The following is a 23,632-nucleotide window of genomic DNA, read 5'->3' on the forward strand; positions in this document are numbered from 1 at the left end:
TTCACCTATCAAACAGTCTTTATCTTGATTCACAAGTTTTTCTCACTTTTGGCCTTCTGATTCTCTCCCCCGTCCCACTGTGGGGGGTGTAAGTGAGTGACTGGATTGGGGTTTAGCTGCTTGTTGGCCAGGGTCAACCCATCAGAGAAGGTAAGACTTGGACAACAAAGAAGACAGATCACAAGAGAACCAATTACCTTCAGTTCTGTGACCCCCACAATTATATTCTGATGTTTTTACATCTCAAACTAAGTTCCAAAGTAGATAACAAAAGCCACAGCTCAAAATGGATGACTACGGTAATTAAATTGAGCTTCAACCAAAAAACAGACCAGCAGCCTGCCTCAGCGCCACTCCAACCACGGGCTGAGCACTTCAGCTCCATTTAGTCTTGCAGAACTCGAGTGCAGAGAGTTATATGAAGTGATGTTTTTGACAATGTGGTCTCTGCAAAAGACATTTGCAGACTCACAGGGCAGACCTCTCCGCTGTTAAAAAAAAGTGCACAGCGAGGCTGCAAACAGGAAAGGAGCGATCATTGCTGCATTTTGCAAGGGGTCAGAGATGACACAGCAAGTACAGGCAGGGGCAGGACCTGAAGATTTCTGTTTCAGAAACAGTCTGCTGCTTTGTCAAGAGAACAGGCATCATTCTGCCATGAAAATGCACCGCCTGATGAAAGCAGTCATCATGATACCCCCCTCAGCCCTCAAAAAAAAAAAAAGTGTAGGTACTTTCCCAAATGGCAAGTAAGTCTATTTGAGTGGCTACCAAATGCATCAATTTCCCCACTTGGTGACTGGGAAGCACCTTAGGTCCCTCTTACACCTGTCTTCACAAAATCCTATTCCCAGCTCCTCACAGGAGATGCAGAAATTCTTTTATTTTCTCCAGGAGCCATGAGAAGACATTTCTCCTCAGCTTTTCAGAGACAAAATTACACAAACCTACACTTCAGCATCTGGCTCCCAGGCCTACCAAGGATTTGGGAAGAGGGGCAGGTGTGGTGGCAGGAAGGGAAGGGTTTGGTGGCATCCAAGTCTCATCCCTTTACCTGCTTGCACTGTAACAGAAGTGGCCAAGGACTTCCACAGCTCTGTTGTACCACTTACCTCCTAGACTGGGACTCCTCCGTCTCAGGGGAGCTCCCTCCCTCTCACAGCCCCCCAGCCCAAATCAGGGGGACAGAGATTTTGGGCAGCCCTTGCACTTCCTCAGTTACTGTGCTACAACTGCTGTGAAGTTGCCACGTCACATATTGATCGTCAGAACTGTGACTTCAATAAAATAAAATAAGGAATCAGGAAATCATTTGAGCAGGGGTATTAGTTCAGTAAAAGTCTGAACAGAGGTTTAAATCAAATCCTGAGAACTAAAAATTCACAGCACTGTAATATTTTACTTTCTTTTGGCAGTTGGTCTATATGCTACACTGACAGCAACTGAAACCGGTTATGCCATTCGAGAAGGTGTTGCCTACCAGTTTTTCTGTTGTGATTTTCCCGGCAGGTCATCAACTGAGTGTGCTCAGCATAACCTGCACAACACAGGGCTCCACAACATTTGTATTGCAGAGTTACTGAAGACCAGACCTGTTTCATGACCTTGGCCTGACCAACACCCTGCAGACCAACACCGTCGACTTGCTGCTTCTCCAGCTGGGTATGTTTAGCTCCCCTTGCCAAGGGGCATTTCTACACCTCCACTGACCCCACTCCCAGAGGCCTCAAGGCTCGAAGCCATGAGTAACCTCAACAAGCAGTGGTCACTGAGGGTTTACCAGTGTCAGAGCACCCTTGTGGGCGTACACCTGCACCTCCCTGCTGCCTCCTCTTCCTTGGGTGAGGCTGCAGAATGGGCTGGCACAATGAGGAGGTGGCCAGGCCCTGTCACTGTGTTTCATTCCCCTCACTGCCAAGCTTGCAGTTTCCTACAGTTAACCACCCTTCTCTTCCTTTCCAGACCAACACACCATGGAAAACGATACTATAGGCTTTCTTGACATGGCTACAACAACAGAATTTGACTATGGCGATTCAGCACCATGCACGGGGACTGAGGAAAAGCACTTTGCAGCTAATCTTCTGCCACCGCTTTATTCTTTGGTGGTAATATTTGGCCTCATAGGCAACGTGCTCGTTGTCCTTATCCTGATAAAATACAAGAGATTGAAGAGTATGACTGACATCTACCTGCTCAATCTGGCAATTTCTGATTTGCTCTTTATATTTTCTCTTCCCTTTTGGGCCTACTATGCTGTTCATGACTGGATTTTTGGGGAAGCGTTGTGCAGAATTCTCTCAGGTGTCTACCTCCTCGGCTTCTACAGCGGCATCTTTTTCATAATCCTGTTGACCATAGACAGGTATCTGGCCATAGTGCACGCAGTGTTTGCTTTGAAAGCGAGGACAGTTACCTACGGCATCCTTGCCAGCATTGTCACTTGGGCTGTTGCTATGCTTGCCTCTGTTCCTGGGATAGTGTTTCACAAAACTCAGAAGGAAAATTCACGGTATACATGCAGTGCTCATTTTCCAAGTGATAGCTCAATAAATTGGAAGTACTCCTACATTTTAAAGATGAACATTCTGGGACTTGTCATTCCAATGTTCATTATGATTTTCAGTTACTCTCAAATTCTAAAAACATTATTGGGATGTAGGAATGAGAAAAAACAGAAGGCTGTCAGACTTATTTTTGTGATCATGATTTTTTACTTCATCTTCTGGACACCATTCCATATTGCTTCTTTTTTGCATACGTTTCAAAGTTCATTTTTTGACCCAGATTGTGAAACCCAAAGTAAACTGGAGAAAGCAATCCAAGTGACAGAAACCATTTCAATGATCCACTGCTGTATCAATCCTGTGATCTATGCGTTTGTTGGAGAAAAGTTTAGGAAATATCTTTATAACTTTTTCCGAAAGTATGTTGCAGCTCACCTCTGCAAAAAATGTCCATCTGTTTATCGTGAAAAGTTAGAAAGAGTTAATTCCACATTCACACCATCCACTGCAGAACATGACATCTCTACTGGACTGTAAAAATACATCAAAAGACTATCTAGTAGATATTTTCATTCAGGACTGCATGACATTATTGAAGAACTTTATGTCAAGCACTACTAAAAACTTCATGACCCTCAATTCTTGTGGTTAATCCCGTGGATTACATTTTTTTTTTATATATATATTCTTAAACTAACAGAATCTACCATTTTTCCAATAATTGTTAATGCCATAGCTGGATCACATCAAGATTTGAATAGGGCCCAGAATAGTTTTATTCTGGTGGTTGGACCCAGTTCTGTCCGATGAACAAATGCTCATGAGGTTTATTGAGGGGAATGTAATGTTGAAGAGACCAAGGAGTAATAAATCATTTTGCAAGAAGCATTTGCAGCTATGTGAACAACACAAGCTCAGGAGGAAGCTTTGAGGATTGATGTGCCTGTTCAGTATATACCATTAAGCAAACACCTAAAATCCTGATCGCTTTTGGAAGTGATGGTATTCTTTCCACAACATAGCCAGCCATCTGGTAGTGGGAAGCTTTCAGTCTTCTTCATTTTACTCCTCATTCCCTTATGTTCCCTATATGAATAAGAGATGTTTCCACGAAAACGATGAATATGAAATATAACAAGAAAACATCTCTCCTCTGATGGGAGAGTTGACTGACCTTTATGTTGCTGCAGCCATTTAACCCATGGATTTATCTGTTAGTTAATAGTGTAGTTGTTTTTAAATGCAATCCTTTCTACTATAGGCTAAGGTTTAGTGTTTTTATTTTAGGTCTTTAATTTTATGCCAACCATATCAGTGTTCAGTTGACAACATTTTCCAAAGTGGGTTTAATGGGTAACATTGTGATTTTTGTGGGTGCAGTTTTACACGTAACTGCACACACCGATTTTACTGACTGCAAAGAAGTCAATGTTGCGCACCCCCCAAAAACATATCATATTCCTCCAAGGAAATCAGCACTTGTCCAATAAAGGTACATCAGCAAAGATTGGCAAGGACAGAATTAAAATTACCTTGGTATTTGCTGTGCAAGATTCTGTATGAAAATATCAGGACCCTCTGGAGGATTTTGGAGACCATGAGCTGAGTACTGGGTGGAGGGGTGGAGGCCTCCCTAGTTCTGGATATATAAATCACATGTGTAGAGGCAGATTTTGTGTGGGAGATGCAGAAAGCATGTCAGGGTAGTCTCCTGCATGCTACAAATATGTTCTGGACATACACAGCAAGTCTGCTAGCTGGGAAACACTTCTAGGAAGACAGCAACCTTGGAACTACAAAAGCAACCAACTGTAGGGGAGATACAACTCCTTGCCTTCCCAGGAGAAGAGCACTCATTGCCTCTGGTGCCGCTATCAGGACTGCACCCTTACTGAAGACTTGAGACCATTACTCACTGGTGTCTTATGGCCATACATTTATGCCATTATTGGGAACTTTCCTGTAAAAGAAAGTGGTATTCTAGGACATGATACTAACTTTAAGGTGTTGCTTTAAACTGTAAGGAAGTGCAGGTGAACAGTCCTTATGTGAGTGAACAGTTTGCTTCGAGGGACACCATTCATGCATGCAAGCAAGGCCTTGCTCACAGAAATCTGCAAGGACAGGTTCAACCAACCTCCAGGCAACACGAGGATGGAAGAAGGGACTCCACACCACTTAACATTAGGCATGTGACAGATGCCTACGTTGACAGCAAATCTCTTCAAGATCCTTTGATGGACAGTAGGGGGAAAGAGACACTTGTGTCAGAAGCAGACATGATTTAAATGGCATCTGGGGGAGACGACCTGTCTGACTGCTCCCCCGTGAGGTTAATAGCCACAGATATACAAAGGAAAGACCAAAACTATGCTCACAGTAAACTTTCCTAATTGGAAATATTATTTTTCCTTTCTTTTGTACATTTTACTGCACAAAAGTGAAAGCACCTTTTTAATGTTAAAGTATAAATTAGATCAGTGTGATACAAAGCCTGCTGTAGCCATGGTATTTCTAATGCTGTGCTTTATTTTCATAGAATCATAGAACTTTGAATGCTTGTCTTGTTGGAATTACGTTCCTTCCTATTTTTGTGTTAATGAAGTGAAACTAATAAAATCTGTGTCTGAAAAGTGAGGTATACCTTGTAGTCCATGTTCTCCTTGCAAGTAAAAGGGCATCAGCTCTGCTCTCAGAATGGAGGCAGAAAAAAGATGCAATGATGGACTTTAACCCCCACAATACTACACTTTGACATGAAGCAAACCACACAACCAAGCAGGGAATGGTCTGCACAGTCCAGAAGCTACTGTACTGGCATGGCTTTTATCCACCAGGAAGCTTGAGAAGAGCACATTCCAATGGGCTTTGGGAAAAGCTTGGGGGTACATATTTTAAATGGGCGACATCTGTCAGGTAGGAGAAAGAGGGCTGTGTCAGTTATAGATAGGAAAAGGGGAGGAATACAGGAGGGAACTAGAAGATGGCACTTTTGTCTTGACAGGAAAACAAACCAAACCCAACCCAACAGGATCAGCTTATTGTTAACGTTATGTGCCCTGGCAGGATGAATCCAGATCAGTCAGAATTCATTGCACATTCACTGCAGAAATCATTCAGCTTCACTGCAGCTTTGCAATGAGACAAGCAAGGCGTTAATATGCCCTAGGTAGCTTTGTTGCAGGCTGTGAGTCTTGACAAGTCAGATGGGGCTGCAGCATGGTGTAGCTGCAGGCCAGGTAGCTCCAACATAGGGTAGCAAGACTGCAAGCAGTCTGGCCATAGCAGGACAGAGCTACCCATGGGGAGGGTTTAGCAAGATCCCAGGCCCTGTGAAAAAGGGCAAATCGCCTTGGCAGAGAGGTGGGGAGAAGTTTTGTGTACAAAATACATAGACATTTTGACACAAATATTCCGTAATAAGATCTGCGGGGAAAGTATTGAGATGACGATGCAATATATATGTGTGTAAGAGCTAGAGAAGCAGGCAGAGATTCAGAAACTGTGATGAACTAGAAGTAAGTTAAGAAAATGGCAGGACACCCCAGGACTGTAATTACAACAGAGAAGAAGCTAATGCAAGGAAGAACCACTGCAGTGCTTGGGAGGCATCTGACCCTCTCTGGGGAGATACTGAGGAAACAAAAGCAAGCATTTGAGAGAATGTGCAAGTAGCACCAGAAAACCAAAGATTCAAGACCCTGTGAATGCTACAAGTAAAATGTTGGTTTTAAACAAATCTAGGACCACTATATGGAAACTGTTAGAAGTTCAAAACGTTTGGCACTGAACTACTTTTGAGAAAGCATCTCTCAGGCATTATATTCCACACGGCATGCTTATCAAAGGAAACTCTGTGTGTCTTTGACAAATATCTGTGCACAGCCCCCAACCCAATCAAACAGATTAGTTTAGGTACAGGACAGGACAGATCCCAACTTTTCTGCGGGGAGATGCTGCTGCCACACATTCAGAAGCATGAGGGGGAGGAATTCCCCAAGCAGCAAAAGGTTGTGCTGACTGTCAGGCCACTGGCAGACTTCCTAAAGGGCAAAAGGAAATGTAGAAAAAGTGCATATATGGTATCAGTGAGCGCTAAGCAATACTCAGAACCAACCACCGGATTTATTATCACTGGCATTGGTTGGTCTGTGGCAAAGAGAAGCAGTGAAATTTCTGGTAACCAGTGCATGGGGGTGTTCCTGTTTTATGACTTTCTTATTTGCTAACCCAACTGTGACCTTACGTGTACGTATCTTACATGAAATAAAGGTAAATGGAGTGTAAAGGAAGAGAAGTAGATGAAAATGGACAAATATGGAAAAGTAGTGGCAAAATTTGTGAGGATGACTTTATTAGTCTTAACGGGGGCTAAGAAAGTAATAGCCAGAGTAATAGGAAGATCAGAGTACAAACGCTTCAACATATTCAGGATGTTAAAAGATTTAGGCAAATAACAGAGACTTTTAGTTAAGAAGCTCCAAGATATCACTCCTTCCAGTAAAAATTGTAACAGGGCTAAATGCAAAGAACATAACGATAAATTCATACCATATCTTATTCGAGTTAACAAAAAAAAACAAGGAAATGAAGTGACAGGTGAATGACATGATGCTGATCAGGTTAAACAGCACAGCAGACTGATACTGCTGCATTTTGAAGTTTAGTTTTACGGCTGTTTCCAACTACTGGTACCTACTGAACTTCCAGTGGCTACTGTGGTTACTGTGGCCTGAGAAGGACTGCATCTTTATAAAGTATAGAAAAAAAAAAAAAAAGACAGCAGGGGAAATAAGACAGCAGGGGAAATAAAAACAAACCAGTAAATTCTGGTGCATTTGGAATACAAATAGCAATCAGATAGACCAAAACAAGTAAGGATGTTTGTCTAGAAATAAGAGTCAAAGGCATTGCTTTGTACCCACATTCTGGTGACACTTGCCTACTAGGAGCTGTATCTCATTCTGAAAATGCCATGGTTGGGAGAAGTTTGTATAATTGCTGAGCAGTTTTTTAATTACCATGACAGTGAGAGCAATCTCAGTTTGAGTGTTTTAAGTCTGCAATGACTGGTCGTGGAAGGTGGGGCCCACCACTGAAATGGAGGAGGGTGGCATTAGCAGATACACAGGCTGATATGCAAAACTGCACCAACCTTCAAGTGGCAGTCAGGTTTGCAGAACTGTGTACAAGGTTGTGCCAGCAGGACAATCAGCATACAACAATAGCAGCACAACCCATCCCGATACCACATTTTTTGAAGGGAGTAGAAACCAAGTGAATGGGAGTGAAGAAAGCACCTGGATGTTACTTCCTGGGACACTACCATGAGGTATGCATGATTATAGACTGTATATAATTATAGACCATATATAATTATATAATTATATACTAATGTTTGGCATTCTGAAGTGTTTTCTGATTCCTGGTGTATTCCTTGTCATTGTACTGATTCTCTCCATTCTTTCTGTGACCTGGTTTTCACTGAGAAGAAATTTGGTGTGTGATTTTCCCAGCCTGGCTGACCAAAGGTCCAGGATATACATGCATAACGAGGAGTACTCCTGGCTTGCAGTTTAGCTAGCCACAAACAGCACCTCTAGACGGAGAATGTATATACTGTAAATGCAACTGGAAGCAGCAAAATGTGAGAATTAAAAGGCTGTGTAAAAAATGGGGTTCTCTGCTGGAATTTTTTGGGATGTATAGCTATGACCAAAAAGTAAAATCTACTGCACTACTTCTTAATTTTATCTATTTATTTATTTATTTTTCATGTAAACTAGGGCGGAACACGTCAGAAGTCTGGATAAAAACAGTAGAAGGAAGCAATGCTCTCTTCCTCCTCGCTATATCAGGAAGCATAGCTAGATCAGCAATAGCAACTCAGGGAAAGCCCAAACAAAAATAATACCATAGCAATGAAATTAGTATGTGCTGCAGTTAATAATTTCAAAACTTATAATAGAGAAACAAACAGAAAACAGATTAATATTAGGAAAAAAAAAAAAAACAACAAACCAAAACAAAACACAAGAACAACCTACCTTGATTTCACTGCCAACAAACAACATTGTGAAGAAGCAGTGTTAATCCAGTTTAAAAATGCTTGTGTCTCCTAGAGTATGTGTGTGTTTTGTTGTTTTTTGTTTTTGTTTTTGTTTTTGTAATCCGTCTTCCTCTAATTTGTGAAATGGGTAAAATGTTGTGGGGTTTTTTTTCTGTTTACTGGTCTCCATGGCAGAAGTCCAAGGCAGAATTTGGTACATAATGTTTGTGCCCATTTTCCTCAAAAGTTTACATCTAACAAGTGTAAGGGCTTTGCTTTTAAGAATTTTGCTGACTTCCTTCTTCCTGCTTTTCAGTTTTACATTGTTAAGTTTTTATTTGGGGGATCTTCACTGATAATTTTGGGTAAGATTAGATATACTTTATCTCATTTCTTAGATGGTGTAATTGAACAGTGACCGCAAAATAAAAGTCAAAAGAACTTGTGAGCCTGAAAGAAAAAGCTGGTAAGAAAAACAAAACAAAACAAAACAAAACACAAAACAAAACACAACCCAACAACTAAGTAGTTCCTGCTACTTGGATGTCTTTATTCCGTCTCTCTAAAAAAAAAAAAAAAACAACAAACAAACCACAAAAAAAAAAAAAAAAAAAAAAAAAAAAACCTAATATTTTACTGATTACTGGGCACATACGCTCATGCTACCCTAATTTAATTTGGAAGCAGATTTTGTTGACAGAAGAAACAAAATGAGATGTGATGGGGGGAATATATGGAAAAGGAATGCATCAAGTCTGTGTACACATCTTCATTAGACCCCTTCTCCAGATGGAAAGGATGATCTGCATTTGCTGGAGCTGTAGCCTTTGATAAGAGTGTTATGCACTATCGTATCATGTATCTCTAAGAAAGGTATTTGCCATTCTGCCCTAAACTTTATTATTATTATTTTTCCTGCAAAATGTTAGCCGCATTTTCAAATTTCATAATGAAATTATGAATTCAGATAGAATTCATAATTCTGTCTGATGACATTTGTATGTCACACTGGTATGTGTGCGTCTATTATGTGTCCTAGCAGACACAGGACTGCTGCAGGCTTCTTGTAAATGGTGGCATCTCCGTGTGGAAATGCCGTACTACTGAGTTACTGAATACCTTAGTGGGATGGCCTGATGACCGTCAGGATGAATCATATAATCAATCACTGGACAGAAGAGATTGATGAATGCAAATTGAATTGATGGGGAACATGGCTGCACACTTACAGCATATATCAGCTTGAGCCCCGCAGGTGAGCAATAAAACCCGCTACTATTTCAGGAATGTCTTTATGAAGGAAATGAGTGTCATGCCACTAAACATAACTCCTAGTCGTCTCTGAACGTAAAACCATCATAGGTGACATCCCAAGCCATACCAAACCATTTACCATTCCTTTTATTTTTGAACAATAGCTTCAGTTTTGTGGTAAAACGCTGAGGTTTGATGAGGTTCACCTCCTCAGGGAGGAGGAGGTCACGCAGCAGGATGATGGCCGGTCCCAGGCTGGTGTGATGGAGCTTCGGACTGGATAAGTCAGGTCCTGCAGGGGCATGTTGACAGCCACTGAGGAAAGCAGGGCAGAGGAGAGGGAGACAAAAAAAGATCTTGTCATAACAGCATCAAGGAACAGCACAACACCAAGATATGGCCCCAGAAGCAGGTGAACAGCACAAGGGACCTGGACTCGCCTACAGGCACACGGAAGATCTGATTTAATCGGACTTGCCAGAAGCCCTGCTTATCTGGAGTAGGTGTAGAGCTAACCGAACATCTCCTGTAGGCACTGATAATAAAGCCTCAGCCCAGGCACCCGCTGCCAGGGTGTGTCTGTGGTTTTGGGCCGCCAAGTGTCATAGCTATTCAACCTCTCTGTGGAGGACCTCTCGTCCACCTTTAGGGCCCAGCTGGTGAGGGTTGTGAGGCATCGGAACAGGCTGCCCAGGGTAGTAATTGAGTCCCCATCCCTGTGGGTATTTAAAAGATGTGCAGATGTGGTGCTGAGGGATGTGGTTTAGTGGTAGACTTGGCAGTGCTAGGCTAGCATTTGGACTTGATCTGAGAGATCTTCTCCAACCTAATTGATTCTGTTTCGATGATCCTATGATTTTTGTGAGAGTGCATTTCAGAATCAAAGTTTTGATGAAAAACAGACAAGTCCAACAACAGGTTTGAGACTGTTGCCCTTCTTCATACAGTGTGAGATCATGAAAGATTTTAATGCCTCTAGCAGGTTAAGTAACATGTAATAGTGCTCAGCAGGGACAATGAAGCAGGGCAAACAATGAGTCAGACTTCAGAAATAACTTCTAAAAATGACTGTTGATTGTAATAGGTAGACTGCTTACAAATTATGCATTGAAAACTTAATTTTTTACGATACCTTTTTGGAAAATTCTCAGAAATCATGATTAAAGCGTCTGTTTTTCTCAAATTTCAGTAAAGTACTAAAAATACACTGGAAAAGATTATGTAGGGAGCAAAACATAAACTAGTGCTAATATGTTGTGACAAAAATATAGTCAGCATAGACAGAGCTTGTAAAAAAAATAGCATCATGGGACAAGCAAGCAAGATTATTTATATAACGAGAGACAATTCATTAGAAGATAAAGATTGTAAAGTGAAATTCCTTTCAGGGCATGGCCTTTCATGTTTGTTTTTTTCTAGGACTCTTATAATTAACCATGCTTGCCACCTCAAATGATCAAATGCAGCAGCCGTGCAGGTACACATTCACTGGTGGAGAACTAAGGAGGCTTTAGCACGGTCTTATCTTGTCCTCCTGATATGAGGTGATGCTGTGGCTGTAAATCTGTGCCACAGTCTGGTGGTGAGCATGCACTCATGCTGTATAGGTGGCTGCCCTCTGCTCACACGATTCTGATCTGAGATCTCCCTTGAGCTGTAAAGTGACACCACATTTAGGACAGTAAATCATGCCCCCATCTGGTTATGAGAAAACACTGAACTGACCATTTCCCCATTCCATTGCTACTACTTTTAATAAGACAGTAAGAAATCATACAGAAAAAGATTGGAATTAATGGAAGTTCAAGCTAAGAAATATAAATCCACTTCTAGTGACTGAGGCTTGGATTAAATTTTGCATGTGATTAAGGTATTTCTTTGGTGCCTCAGGCAGCGTTTCTTGCATCTTTTTGTCACCACTACCAGGGACAGGATTATGGACTACAGTCTGAAAGCTGAGCTCAGAAATACAGCATGCTCCCATATTTCAGTGAGGGAACTGATATATTTTCTTCCATTTTCCCTCTTACTTTTTCATCAGTGAAGAGATGTAGGAATCTTCAAGCATGATTTGAGTCAGCCAAGTCTGACAGCAATTTAGGACCTTAATACAGGTGTACTGGAAAAATTTTAAAAAGCAGCTCTTTGCACTGACTGAATAGGGAGTCTAATATCAAGTAAGGTACTGTGAATATGATCTTAGAATATACTGCAGCAGCCGTTCATTTTGATGCTAAGATACCAGCTCTTTGAGAGGTCATTGGAAAAGTGAGGAAGGAAGATAAAAAAATATTAATTCTATGGAATAAAGACCCTGATCAGTCCTTCAAGCAAAGAGGGGTTTACAAGGTACACAGGTTGAGCTTTTCCCATTTTACTCTTCCCCCCAGTCTGAGATCTAACTGAGAAGCAGTGATTCCCTTGATTTCCATCAAAGAAAAGCAGCACCCTGCCCTGTGATTTCAGCTGGGATAGACTTAATCTTTTTCCCAGTAGCTGGTATGGAGCTGGGTTCTGGATTTCAGAAGAGAGTGATGCTGACAACACACCGATCTTTTAGTTGTCGCAGAGCACTGCTTACACAGAGCCAAGGCCGTTCCAGCTGTCCACACCGCCCTGCCAGCCAGGAGGCTGCGGGTGCACCAGGAGCTGGGAGGGGACGCAGCCAGGACAGCTGGCCCAAACTGGCCAGAGCCATGTCCCATACCCTATGGGGTCGTGCTCAGCAATAACAGCTTGGGAGGAGTTGTCTGGGGGAGCTGCTGCAGCTCTAGGTGTGGCTAGGCATCGGGCAGCAGGTGGTGATCAGTGGCGTTGTGCATCACTCGCTCTGTGTATTTTTTTATCTTTATTACTACTATTTTCTTCCCTTTGTTTTCTGTCTTACGACATTGTTTTTATCTCAATCTATGAGTTTTTCACTCTTTTTTTTTTTCTTTTTTTTTCCAATTCTCCCCCACTGTGGGAGGCAGAAGAGTAAGTGAACATTTTTGTGGTGCTTAGCTGTCTGCTGGGTTGAACCACAACACATCTGAAGCAAGACATTTCCATTTGCATTTTAAAATATTTTGAAGATACTATGGACTGAGTGTGGGAAAGAGATCCCTTTAGGGTCTCCATGAGGTTGATTGGAGAAGATACTCCAGAAACCTTAAAAAAGAGGGTCAAGGATGTCAAGGGGAGGCAGGGGTTTGTACTTTATTAGGTATCTACTCAGGGCTTCTCAGACATCTGACAAGGCACCATCTCTCACTTGCTCTCTCTGTCCTGTTCCTCCCTCCTGTGTGGTTTCTTTGATGTCTAAGAAGGATCTAAAAAGCTACTCAGCTACTCACAGTGCAGACTTAGTTTAACTCTGTCTAAAAGTCACAGGAATCAACCACAGTGACATAAATAAAGAAGGACAAGGAGATCACATTTTATCAGGCTTTCCTGAAGCTTAATTCTCTGCAGTAATAGTGCTGTTTTAAAAGGTTAGACACACTACGCAGACTAAGTCAAAGTTTGAAAGACTAGTTTGGAGAAAAACTGAATCAATCAAATCTGCTAAAATATAAGAACTGCAGCTCAGAGCAAACCAACACAAAGCACAGGTAACTCTGTGGATATAAATGAATAAAGGTGTATGCTAATTTCTCCACTTTTGTTAAGGGACAAATGTCATAAAAGAAATACAATGATCGAGAAATGTAAAGGGGTGAACCTCATGTAAACTGTTTTTGACTCAAAGAGGTCAGTTAAATGAGAAAGAAAACAATATAAAAACCTTTTTCTATAACTACAGCTGTAGATTGTGAAACCTTGAGTTCAGCTCCTAAGAGGATCCTCCACAAATTTCAACATCTCTTTGCACATCTCAGTTAGAAAAGTAACATCTGATGACCCATTTTTAGAAAAAAGAGAACTGCTCCTTGATTTTTTTTTAAATGAAAACAGATTTGCTTGCTAGAAGTTTTCAATCTGATACATCCCTCTTCATGCAGGAAGAGGTGTTTTCAACCTTCTTCTAGTGGGTAACAAATCGGATAAGCGTTACTCTCGATGTACTGACCCACGCCATCACTTCCACGATGAGATATATGGTAAGTTATCTTTCCTTTTTTTTTACCTCCAACCTCTGCATTTAGTAGTTGTTTAGGTACTTGAATGACTGAGGTGAAAAAAAAAAACTTTGAATCTTGACAGTGTACTCAACATTAAAAAATGCCCCAGGGAAATTAATAGGATATGTTAAATGGAATACCCTATTTTTAAAGGACAGAACCGCTAGAAGAAACAAATCTCTACAGGTTGATTGGGGTATGAAATATAATGGAATATGGCTCTTTGATAAACAGATTACACATGAACATTTATTTTCTCTGAAGATGATATATCATGATGGAAATTTGGATTTTAGAACTCTGAATGCAAAGATAAAACATCTTATCTGAGTGAAGAGTACTTATTTCCCTTGCAGGATGTGCAGGAGTACTTATTTCCCTTACAGAAAATCTGATATATTTTAAATGCTCTGCCCAATGGAACCTGTTTACATGCAGCATAGCTTAGCATTTTACCTCCATTCACTGCACCTTTTCCATTGTTATCATTTTAAAGCATGGTGCAAATGAACTGAAACTCGTTTTAATAAAATTTTTGTCTCTTTAAAAAACAGAGAGCTCTGACCTGAAACTCAGTACGAAACAGTGACATAAAATTTTGCTCAGCTTGCCTATGGAAGCATTTATCTTGAAAACTGCATGACTAGCAGTTTCAACCAAAACAGCAGATTTTTTACAGGAGACTGCAATTTCTAGAAGTATTGCATGTATCTAAGCTCTATTCAAAATAATACAGACCTTTTTTTTGAAATGTTCTTTCTTCAGAGATCTTCCAGGATGATCTTTGTTTTTCTCCCACTGTTAGGAAACACAAGCCTGGTCAGATATTTCTAATTAGGTAAGCAAGCCCGGTCAATGAATCCAGTGAAGCATTCAAAACACTGAGACTATAGGATTAAGTACAAAACTACGTGGCAGTTCCCTTTTCCATTTTCCATATTAGCATCTGTAGCTTCCATTGTCCGTATAAACTGAATACTACACGCAATTCAGTGTAATAAATGCTTTTGCAGAGAGAGGCTTCTTAAGCAAAGGCTAGACTCAGTTAGCGGAAAGAACCACTCAGACGGGAGACCACAATTTAAGCATGCAAAAGGGGTTGAAAGGAAGAAGGTATAAGAAACAGGAAAGATACGGTTCTCATTCCAAGAAGGCAGAGGAATGAAAGAGGAGGGAATGCCCTGAGAAGGGAGTGAGCAGGAAGAAGGGGCTGCCATGAAAGGAACCGCTGCAGTAATATCGAGATAGCACTCTGCAATGATATTTGCATGAGCCCTACCAATCAATCACATACTTATAAAATCCCACTCTGGGTTTATGACTCAGTTGCTTTTCATAGCCACGTTTATGTATGGGCATCACGCAGGTGTACAAATGATCAAGATCCAGAGTTAACAGGCTGAGAAATAACCCTTCCTAAGCGCTGCTGAGTGCAGGACATGCTCCCAGCCCCCCCTGATGTGGTTAGCGGCCTCCTGCCTGCTTTGCGGTTGCAACTGTTCTTCTGGGCTGTGGTTTCAAACCCTTCCACCATGGGAGAGGAGAACACACACTTGTACAACGCTTGGCTTCTGCCCAGCAGGACAATCTCCTCATTTTCAGCAACTGCTGATGCTCTTACCAGTTGCTGGTCAGACTAGCAAGGGGGGTCAGACTGGCCTTGGTCCTAGGACATGCTGGGGTTGGCACTGCTGTGCAGCCAGTCCCTCATCCCACAGTCCCTGTGCACAGTGGAAGGACAAACTGGAAATAGGGATACATAACTATAAGCAGTACCAGGGACTTATGCAGTCAGGGCATGCAACATAGATCAAGACGAAAGGAGTCTGAAGTATTTGTGCAGTGCTCAAGTCTTGGCATGTTTTTGAAATAAAGGAGTTACTGTTTTGGACCAAGAATTCCTTTACAAAGGTGCTCGGTTTTTATTTATCTATTTATTTATTAAAAAAGAAAAGTTTCTGAAAGTACTTGAAAAATCTAAACCCCTGGAGACTTTCAAATCTACTTATTTACTGTCAATACACCTGAGCCACAGCCACTTCCTTTACCAACAAAACCATGATCTCAGTATTGTAATGATAATGTAGTTAGTGCAGCTATGGAAAAAAACTGTTTCACAGAGGTCATCACAACTACCTGAAAAACAGTTTTTGAGGACTTTGACAATGCTTATTGCCTCCCCAAGAAATTTTATCTTGGCACCCAACTTGTTAAAACTTGCGAATTTTCTTTTATTCCTTGTTCTCCAGAAGCAAACCTCTTTCCAAACTCTACATGTCAAAGCAATACCTCAACAAGAGCATTCTCGATCTTGATACACTGGCAGCAGTTAACAGCCAGATTCAGGAAGAAAAGGAGGAAGGGATGGGGGAAGGTCTGCAAGTGCAATATGTCCTTTTGTTTGGAAGGTGCAGACTTTGCTCCAATAAGGCTTCCCCCTTGTTGGAGGGATTCATGTCTGCACTATTCTGTAACAGAATTGCCATAGCAAGCTCAGGATAGACTCAGATCCTCATTTTTAAGGTCACAGGAATGTGGACCAAGACCCACCAACCAGCCCCTTCTCCAAGACCTTAGGTTTAGCTAAACTATGCATTTAGCTGAAAATTAAGGTGAGGGCATTAGCATTTTGCATGAACTGTTCTTACAGCAGAAAATACTCCTTTCACCCAAACAGTTATCTCTAGACTCAAGATGTTTCAGTGATTTCATGTAGTGTAAATCAGAATGGATGACTAAGAGCTACAGAAAAGCAGACCAGCAGCCTGCCTCAGTGTCACTCCAACCACGGGCTGAGCTCTTCAGCTCCATTTACTCTTGCAGAACTCGAGTGCAGAGAGTTATATGAAGTGATATTTTTGACAATGTGGTCTCTGCAAAAGACATTTGCAGACTCACAGGGCAGACCTCTCCACTGGAAAAAAGTGCACAGCGAGGCTGCAAACAGGAAAGGAGCGATCATTGCTGTGTTACACAAGTGGTCAGAGATGACAGAGCAAGTAGGGACAGGCGCAGGACCTGAAGATTTCTGTTTCAGAAGCAGTCTGCTGCCTTGTCAAGAGAATAGGCATCATTCTGCCATGAAAATGCACCGCCTGATGAAAGCAGTCATCATGATACCCCCCTCAGCCCTCAAAAAAAAAAAAAGTGTAGGTACTTTCCCAAATGGCAAGTAACTCTATTTGAGTGGCTACCAAATGCATCAATTTCCCCACTTAGTGACTGGGAAGCACCGTAGGTCCCTCTTATACCTGCCTCCACAAAATCCTATTCCCAGCTCCTCACAGGACATGCAGAAATTCTTTTGTTTTCCACAGCCAAAATCAGCCTTTGCACTTCCTCAATTTCTGTCACCTCACTGGCAATAGTCACTAGCAAAGGAGGAAGGATGATATCAAACAACAGATACACATCAAGAACTGTTAGTGCACCCTCACAGTCACAGCCCTGTCTGCTGTCTGTGCTCTCTCAAAGACATGTAGCCACGCTAAACTTTGGAGCTACTGAATCATAACTGTTAAGGATCAACTGAAACAAGGAATCAAAACTTCTTTATTCCTTGAGCACCATGGAGGTTTTTAAGTTGTTAGGAGGAGTGTTGCAGGAGATGCAGGTGTTAAATGCCATGCTGACAGCAACTGAAACCAGTTATGCCGTTCGAGAAGGTGTTGCCTACCAGTTCTTTCTATTGTGATTTTCCCGGCAGGTCATCAACTGAGTGTGCTCAGCATAACCCGCACAACACAGGGCTCCACAACATTTTTATTCCAGAGTTACTGAAGACCAGACCAGTTTCATGGCCCCGGCCTGACCAACACCCTGCAGACCAACACCGTCACTTGCTGCTTCTCCAGCTGGGTATGTTTAACTCTCCTTTCCAAGGGGCATTTCTACACCTCCACTGACCCCATTCCCAGAGGCCTCAAGGCTCAAAGCCATGAGTAACCTCAACAAGCAGTGGTCACTGAGGGTTTACTGGTGCCAGAGAGCCCTTGTGGGCGTACACCTACACCTTCCTGCTGCCTCCTCTTCCTTGGGTGAGGCTGCAGAAGGGGCAGGCAAAATGAGGAGGTGGCCAGGCCCTGTCACTGTGTTTCATTGTATTGGGTTTACGTGGCAAGGGCTTGGTAGCAGGGGGGGCTGCAGGGCTGGCTCCTGTGAGCAGAGCCCAGCAGCTGCCCCACGTCAGATCAGAGCAGGCTGTCCCCCTGCAGCCCATGGGTCCCACATGGAGCAGATCTCCACGCTGCAGCCCCCCCATGGGTGGAGGAGCCCCCGGTGGAGCAGGTGGATGTAGCCTGGAGGAGGCTGCGGCCCATGGAGAGCCCCCGCAGGAGCAGGCCCCGGGCCGGAGCTGCAGCCCGTGGAGAGGAGCCCCCGCAGGACCAGGGGGTCTGGGGGGAGCTGCCACCCGTGGGGGACCCGTGCTGGAGCAGTTTGCTCCTGGGGGATGGACCCCGTGGGACGGAGCCGTGTGGGAGCAGTGCTTGAAGAGCTGCTGCCTGTGGGAGGCCAATATAGGCTCAGTTTGGGAAGGATGGCATCCCTGGGAGGGACCCCATGGGGAGCAGGGGCAGAGGGACCGTGAGGGAGAGGCAGAGATGAAGCAACAGGGGCTGACCACAGCCCCCATTCCCCGTTCCCCTGCACTGCTCAGGGGGAGGAGGTGGAAGAGGATGTATGGGGGGAAAGTGGGTTTTGTTTGCGTTTAGTTTCTCATTTTGCAAGCCCACTAATTATAGGTAATAAATTATATTAATTTCCATACACTGAGTCTGTTTTACCTGTGACAATAATTGCTGCTGATCTCCCCGTCCTTAACGCTCGAGCCCTTTCCGTTGTTTTCCCCCCTTCAGCTTTGAGGAGGGGGAGTGAGCGTGGTTGTGGTAGAGCTCAGCTGCCCAGCTGGGTAAAACCACTGCATTCATTTCCCTGACTACCAAGCCTGAAGGTTCCTGCAGTTAACCACCCTTCTCTTCCTTTCCAGACCAACACACCATGGAAAACCATACCGTGGATTTCCCTGACCTGGCTGTAACAACAGAATTTGAGTACGGCGATTCAGCACCATGCACGGGGACTGAGGAAAAGCACTTTGCAGCTAAACTTCTGCCACCGCTTTATTCTTTGGTGGTAATATTTGGCCTCACAGGCAACATGCTCGTTATCCTTATCCTGATAAAATACAAGAGATTGAAGAGTATGACTGACATCTACCTGCTCAATCTGGCAATTTCTGATTTGCTCTTTATATTTTCTCTTCCCTTTTGGGCCTACTATGCTGTTCATGACTGGATTTTTGGGGAAGCGTTGTGCAGAATTCTCTCAGGTGTCTACCTCCTCGGCTTCTACAGCGGCATCTTTTTCATAATCCTGTTGACCATAGACAGGTATCTGGCCATAGTGCACGCAGTGTTTGCTTTGAAAGCGAGGACAGTTACCTACGGCATCCTCGCCAGCATTGTCACTTGGGCTGTTGCTATGCTTGCCTCTGTTCCTGGGATAGTATTTCACAAAACTCAGAAGGAAAATTCACAATATACATGCAGTGCTCATTACCCATCAGATCAGAGAAATGTATGGAAGCAATTCCTGACCTTAAAAATGAACATCCTGGGACTTGTTATTCCAATGTTGATTATGATCTGCAGCTACACACAAATTATAAAGACATTACTCCAATGTAGGAATGAGAAGAAACATAAAGCAGTCAGGCTGATTTTTATCATCATGATTGTCTACTTTTTCTTCTGGGCACCATATAACATTTGTATTCTCTTGCGTGACTTTCAAGGTTCATTTTCCATCTCTAGTTGTGAAGGCAGTGGGCAACTGCACAAAGCAACCCAAGTGACAGAAACCATTTCGATGATCCACTGTTGTATCAACCCTGTGATTTATGCCTTTGCTGGAGAAAAATTTAGAAAATATCTTCATAGCTTTTTCCGAAAGCAAATTGCATCCCACTTTTCTAAATACTGTCCAGTTTTCTATGTTGACCCATCTGAACGTGCAAGCTCCACCTACACGCAATCTACTGGAGAACAAGAAGTTTCTGCTGCATTGTAAGTTGTGCCTAGCAAAAAAAGTGGAATTGACTTTTGTGAAATCAATTCTTGTGATGAAAGCCTGGAGGAATCTGTTCTGGATATTAGCTCCAAAGCAGCTGCAAAAGATCATGGCACATATATCTATAAAAGCTTGTTTTTCCTCATACTAATGGGTATTGGTACATAAATGAAAAGGATGTATCAAATTAGCTATCTAGATATGGTAACATAGCATTCTGTAGCAAAAAAAAAAGAAAGAAAAAAAAAGTGTTTTTTTTTTGTTTGTTTGTTTGTTTTGTGAATGTAGTTGTATAATATTATACTACAGAGACCAAAAACATATTAAGCTGAGGGTTTAAACTAACAGGCTCATAAACCGATATTTGAAATGAACTAGAGGTTAGGAATTGGTATTGGTTCTTTGGAAACATCTCTTCACTGTACTTTACACAAGTCATCTCAGTCATTTAAACTCAGTCTCAATCCCATCTGGTTGTGAATCTTTGTAAATAATACTAAATTACTGAGGTCTGTGATGAGGAATCTTTACTAGCAAAATGGGAAAATATTGTACATTTAGAAAAGACTCCAGTATTTTAGTGTGTATTTCTTTTGCATGTGGTTGAGTACTAACCCTTTGGGTTTTCCTCATATTATTCTAATAATAGTCTTTCCTATTAAGTGTCACAAATAAGTGTCACTAAGTTAATTAAGACTGATATTTCAGGATGCTCTTTCAATCAACTGCTGTTTTATATGCTACTTGTATTAAAATGAGTACAATAGCCTGTCATTGATCAGCAAATCAGTATGTTTGCAATATTTCAGAAATGAAGTATTACACATGGAGCTTTAACTAGGTTAACTAGGTTAGATCAAGTGCAGACAATTAGTTAATAGGGCTTTTTAGCTTCTGAGTGCAGTTATTTTGTTTGCCATTTTTCTGGCCTACATTAAAACAAAAAAAAAAACAACTTTAAAATGTGGCATTAATGCAGTTGTAAAGGCTGCAAAAACACAACAGCATTAGAGGTGTGAAAATGTTTTTTGAACAAGGTTGACCCAGATGTTTTTAAAGATAAGCATATGCTATAGATGCTTAAGGTGTCAAAACACATACACAAAAAAGTAAAAGGATTCACTGATCTACAGAGGCAAGGGCATAGAGCATCTCTCTAGTTTTAGAAACAGGTATCATTTAGGGGCTGTGATGATTTTTTTCTTTTGTTTGGGAGTTTTACAGAAAGCAACAGCTTCCATAATGCAAACAAAATTGGTAATACTGATGGCCAAATATGATTGTGTTTCCCCTTTAAGTTCAGATCTGGCAAAGCACTTGAACACATAGAAAATGTGCTATTGCTTTAATTCATAAATAATTTAATTAATAAAAGGCCAACTTGGTCTTTCTAGCATTTCTTACATTGCCCCTAATAGATTTGGTTTTGGACAACTCAGGAGGAAGGAAAATCAGAACGAATATTTTTATTGCTGTTCTTATCCAGTAGGGTAGTCTCTATTTTCCAGGTCCTTTTAAATATTTGCAAAGAAATGTTTCAAAGAGTCCCAAAGAAATTTTACATTGCCAAGTGCATGTGAAAGCAGGAAGTGAAATAGGGAAATCTTTGCTTATCAGACCACTTGATTTAAGTTATTCTGTTTTGCCATATTAAGCACCACTTTTGGACTGCATCCACAAGGGAAATAAAACAGAATCATACTACGCCTTTTAATTCAGACGTTTTTTCAACTGCATACTATTTTTTAAGATACTGCGTCTATTTTTATAAGTGGTATAAATAGAAATCAGGTAGTTTCAACATCAAATGACAAATATTTGCATTTCTGTTTTAAAGAGACAGGAAACTACATGCAGTAACTTTTAGATAGGGTGGCCTCCCCCTTCCCCCCCCTCCGCCTTCTGTAATTCTTCTTATAAAAATGTTTTCATATTTTATTCAGCTTTTGACAAGAATTTTTATTTGGATCCTAAGACACTTCTTCTTTAAGGAGTTACTTGCTCTAGAAGGTTTGGGTGCTGAGCAAGGTATGTGTCTTGACCAGCCTCACAGGAACAAAGCACAGCTATCAAATGTGCAAGAGCACACTGAGAAGCTTTCCTGAGAGAGATGTCAAAAAGCAGCCCCAATCCTTTGCAGTTCTCTCTTACAGCACAGATCTTTTCAAGGGACAAGAAGCTTCCAAAGGACAGAACTGGAGCTTGGGGATTTGTGGCCTAGTAGATCAGCAGCTTATCAAGAGTTTCCGTGACTTCACTGCGAATGGACCATGATTCAGCAAATGAAACAAGCCAGGTTTCAGCTACTGTAGCAATCTGTGATTGATATTGAAGGTGATAATAGAAAAGACAGTACTTGGTAGCACTGCTGGTTCATTCAGTTAAGGACTCTGCCAACAGGCTGCAACAATATTTAGTTACGCAATCCATTAAAGTTGGTTAACTTTTGTGCGTTAGGCTTCTTGATCCATTCTCCCTCCCACCTCCCCTTTTATAGAATAGCCTGTAAGAATGAAAAAAGGAAGAGAAATTCCTCTTCAAAACAGGTTGCTGTAATGCTGAAAGAGCAGGCGGGTCAAATTCAGGGTTTTACAAGTGGGCAAAGCACCAGCATCATTGAGCAACGCAGGGCCAGCGGGACAACTTCAGTGTCCTTAACTGTTTGTCACTAGCAATCTATTAATAAACACGCTATTCTGTTCGGCATTACATCTGGTTTTATTATTAGACATGGGAGGAGCACTACTTCACAGACTGTCTCTCAACTCACTCTGATCCTAGAAGATTAACGCTGTTTTTAAAATAAACAAGAATACAAAAGAGGTTTTAGTATGTTCAATGTCTACCCCTGGCGACCGCAGAATTAACGTCGGGTAATTACAGATTGCACAAAGTCTCTTCGGTCCTTAGGGCTACAGCGCCATCGTGGGGCCAATTGTAATGTTCAATGCTGCCATTCAAACGGGTTTGCTCCTCTCCTTACAAAACATTAATTATTCTGAGAAGATCTTCTGTCAAAGTGACTGCCTCTGCTATGGGCAGCGTGCGAACAGCAGCAAGCCTTGGAGACCAGGAGCTCCTCTGATTCATTGGGTGTTGTCTGCCCTTAATGAGCCAGGCAGCTGCCATAGCGTGGTATGGGAGAGGCAAAGCTCATTTTAGTTCCTGCACAAGTTTTGCAAGTGCTCATATCCGGATTCCAGCCAGCTGCTGGGGAAGGACTGCCTTTTGCCTTCCTATGCATAGCCTGGAAGCCTCAAAAATAAAACATCTCTCCTCTACTGTCTCCAGAAGGACAGCTAGGGTTGAAATTTAGCTAGAATCGGGATGATCACACTCCCAAGCCTCCCCCAGGCCCTGCCTGCTGTGATATATACCCCATGCACCCCAGCAGAAGTTGGCAACACCACTACCCCAAGCCTATTCTAGGTGAACCCCCTTGATAAACTTAGGGGCTTGGGGGAGGAAGAGTATGTGCTAGAGGTGGGGAGCACCTGGGCTCGGGACCCAGCCTTCCTTGTCCCCTCCTGTGTCAGCAGTAGCTGCCACACCTGGGGTATTGTGTCCAGTTCTGGGCTCCCCAGCAGCTGGCACACCTGGGGTATTGTGTCCAGTTCTGGGCTCCCCAGCACAAGAGGGATGTGGAGCTC

At 42.2% G+C, this 23,632-nt stretch overlaps 2 protein-coding genes and 1 long non-coding RNA gene across 5 annotated transcripts; 2 read left to right on the forward strand and 1 right to left on the reverse strand.

The window, feature by feature from the left end:
* The first annotated feature begins 1,521 nt into the window (after positions 1 to 1,521).
* LOC101800429 (C-C chemokine receptor type 5) lies at positions 1,522 to 5,148 on the forward strand. The gene is made up of 2 exons (XM_027450163.3): positions 1,522 to 1,662; positions 1,963 to 5,148. The coding sequence occupies exon 2, from the start codon at positions 1,974 to 1,976 to the stop codon at positions 3,042 to 3,044; it is 1,071 nt and encodes a 356-aa protein (XP_027305964.1). The 5' UTR covers positions 1,522 to 1,662; positions 1,963 to 1,973; the 3' UTR covers positions 3,045 to 5,148.
* On the forward strand, positions 1,532 to 20,549 carry LOC101800757 (C-C chemokine receptor type 5-like). Of its 3 annotated transcripts, XM_027450166.3 has the most exons (4): positions 7,683 to 7,839; positions 13,794 to 13,892; positions 17,620 to 17,771; positions 18,901 to 20,549. In XM_027450166.3, exon 4 carries the CDS (start codon positions 18,912 to 18,914, stop codon positions 19,980 to 19,982), a length of 1,071 nt encoding a protein of 356 aa, XP_027305967.1. In that variant the 5' UTR covers positions 7,683 to 7,839; positions 13,794 to 13,892; positions 17,620 to 17,771; positions 18,901 to 18,911; the 3' UTR covers positions 19,983 to 20,549. The 3 variants fall into 3 exon arrangements, with proteins under 3 accessions (XP_071889500.1, XP_027305967.1, XP_071889501.1); XM_072033400.1 differs by lacking the exon at positions 7,683 to 7,839 and having other exon boundaries at positions 13,705 to 13,892; XM_072033399.1 differs by lacking the exons at positions 7,683 to 7,839; positions 13,794 to 13,892; positions 17,620 to 17,771 and adding an exon at positions 1,532 to 1,662.
* LOC110352159 (uncharacterized) lies at positions 9,940 to 15,195 on the reverse strand. Its single transcript, XR_002400678.4, has 2 exons — positions 14,652 to 15,195; positions 9,940 to 10,125 (listed from the first exon to the last, which is right to left on the reverse strand). It is a non-coding gene; the product is annotated as an uncharacterized lncRNA (long non-coding RNA).
* Positions 20,550 to 23,632: the final 3,083 nt, after the last annotated feature.

The sequence above is a fragment of the Anas platyrhynchos genome, chromosome 2 (assembly GCF_047663525.1).
Source record: "Anas platyrhynchos isolate ZD024472 breed Pekin duck chromosome 2, IASCAAS_PekinDuck_T2T, whole genome shotgun sequence".
NCBI lineage: Eukaryota > Metazoa > Chordata > Aves > Anseriformes > Anatidae > Anas > Anas platyrhynchos.

Coding starts and splice junctions, on each gene's coding strand:
- LOC101800429 (XM_027450163.3), top strand. CDS start 1,974: ATGGAAAACGATACTATAGGCTTTCTTGACATGGCTACAACAACAGAA.
- LOC101800757 (XM_072033399.1), top strand. CDS start 18,912: ATGGAAAACCATACCGTGGATTTCCCTGACCTGGCTGTAACAACAGAA.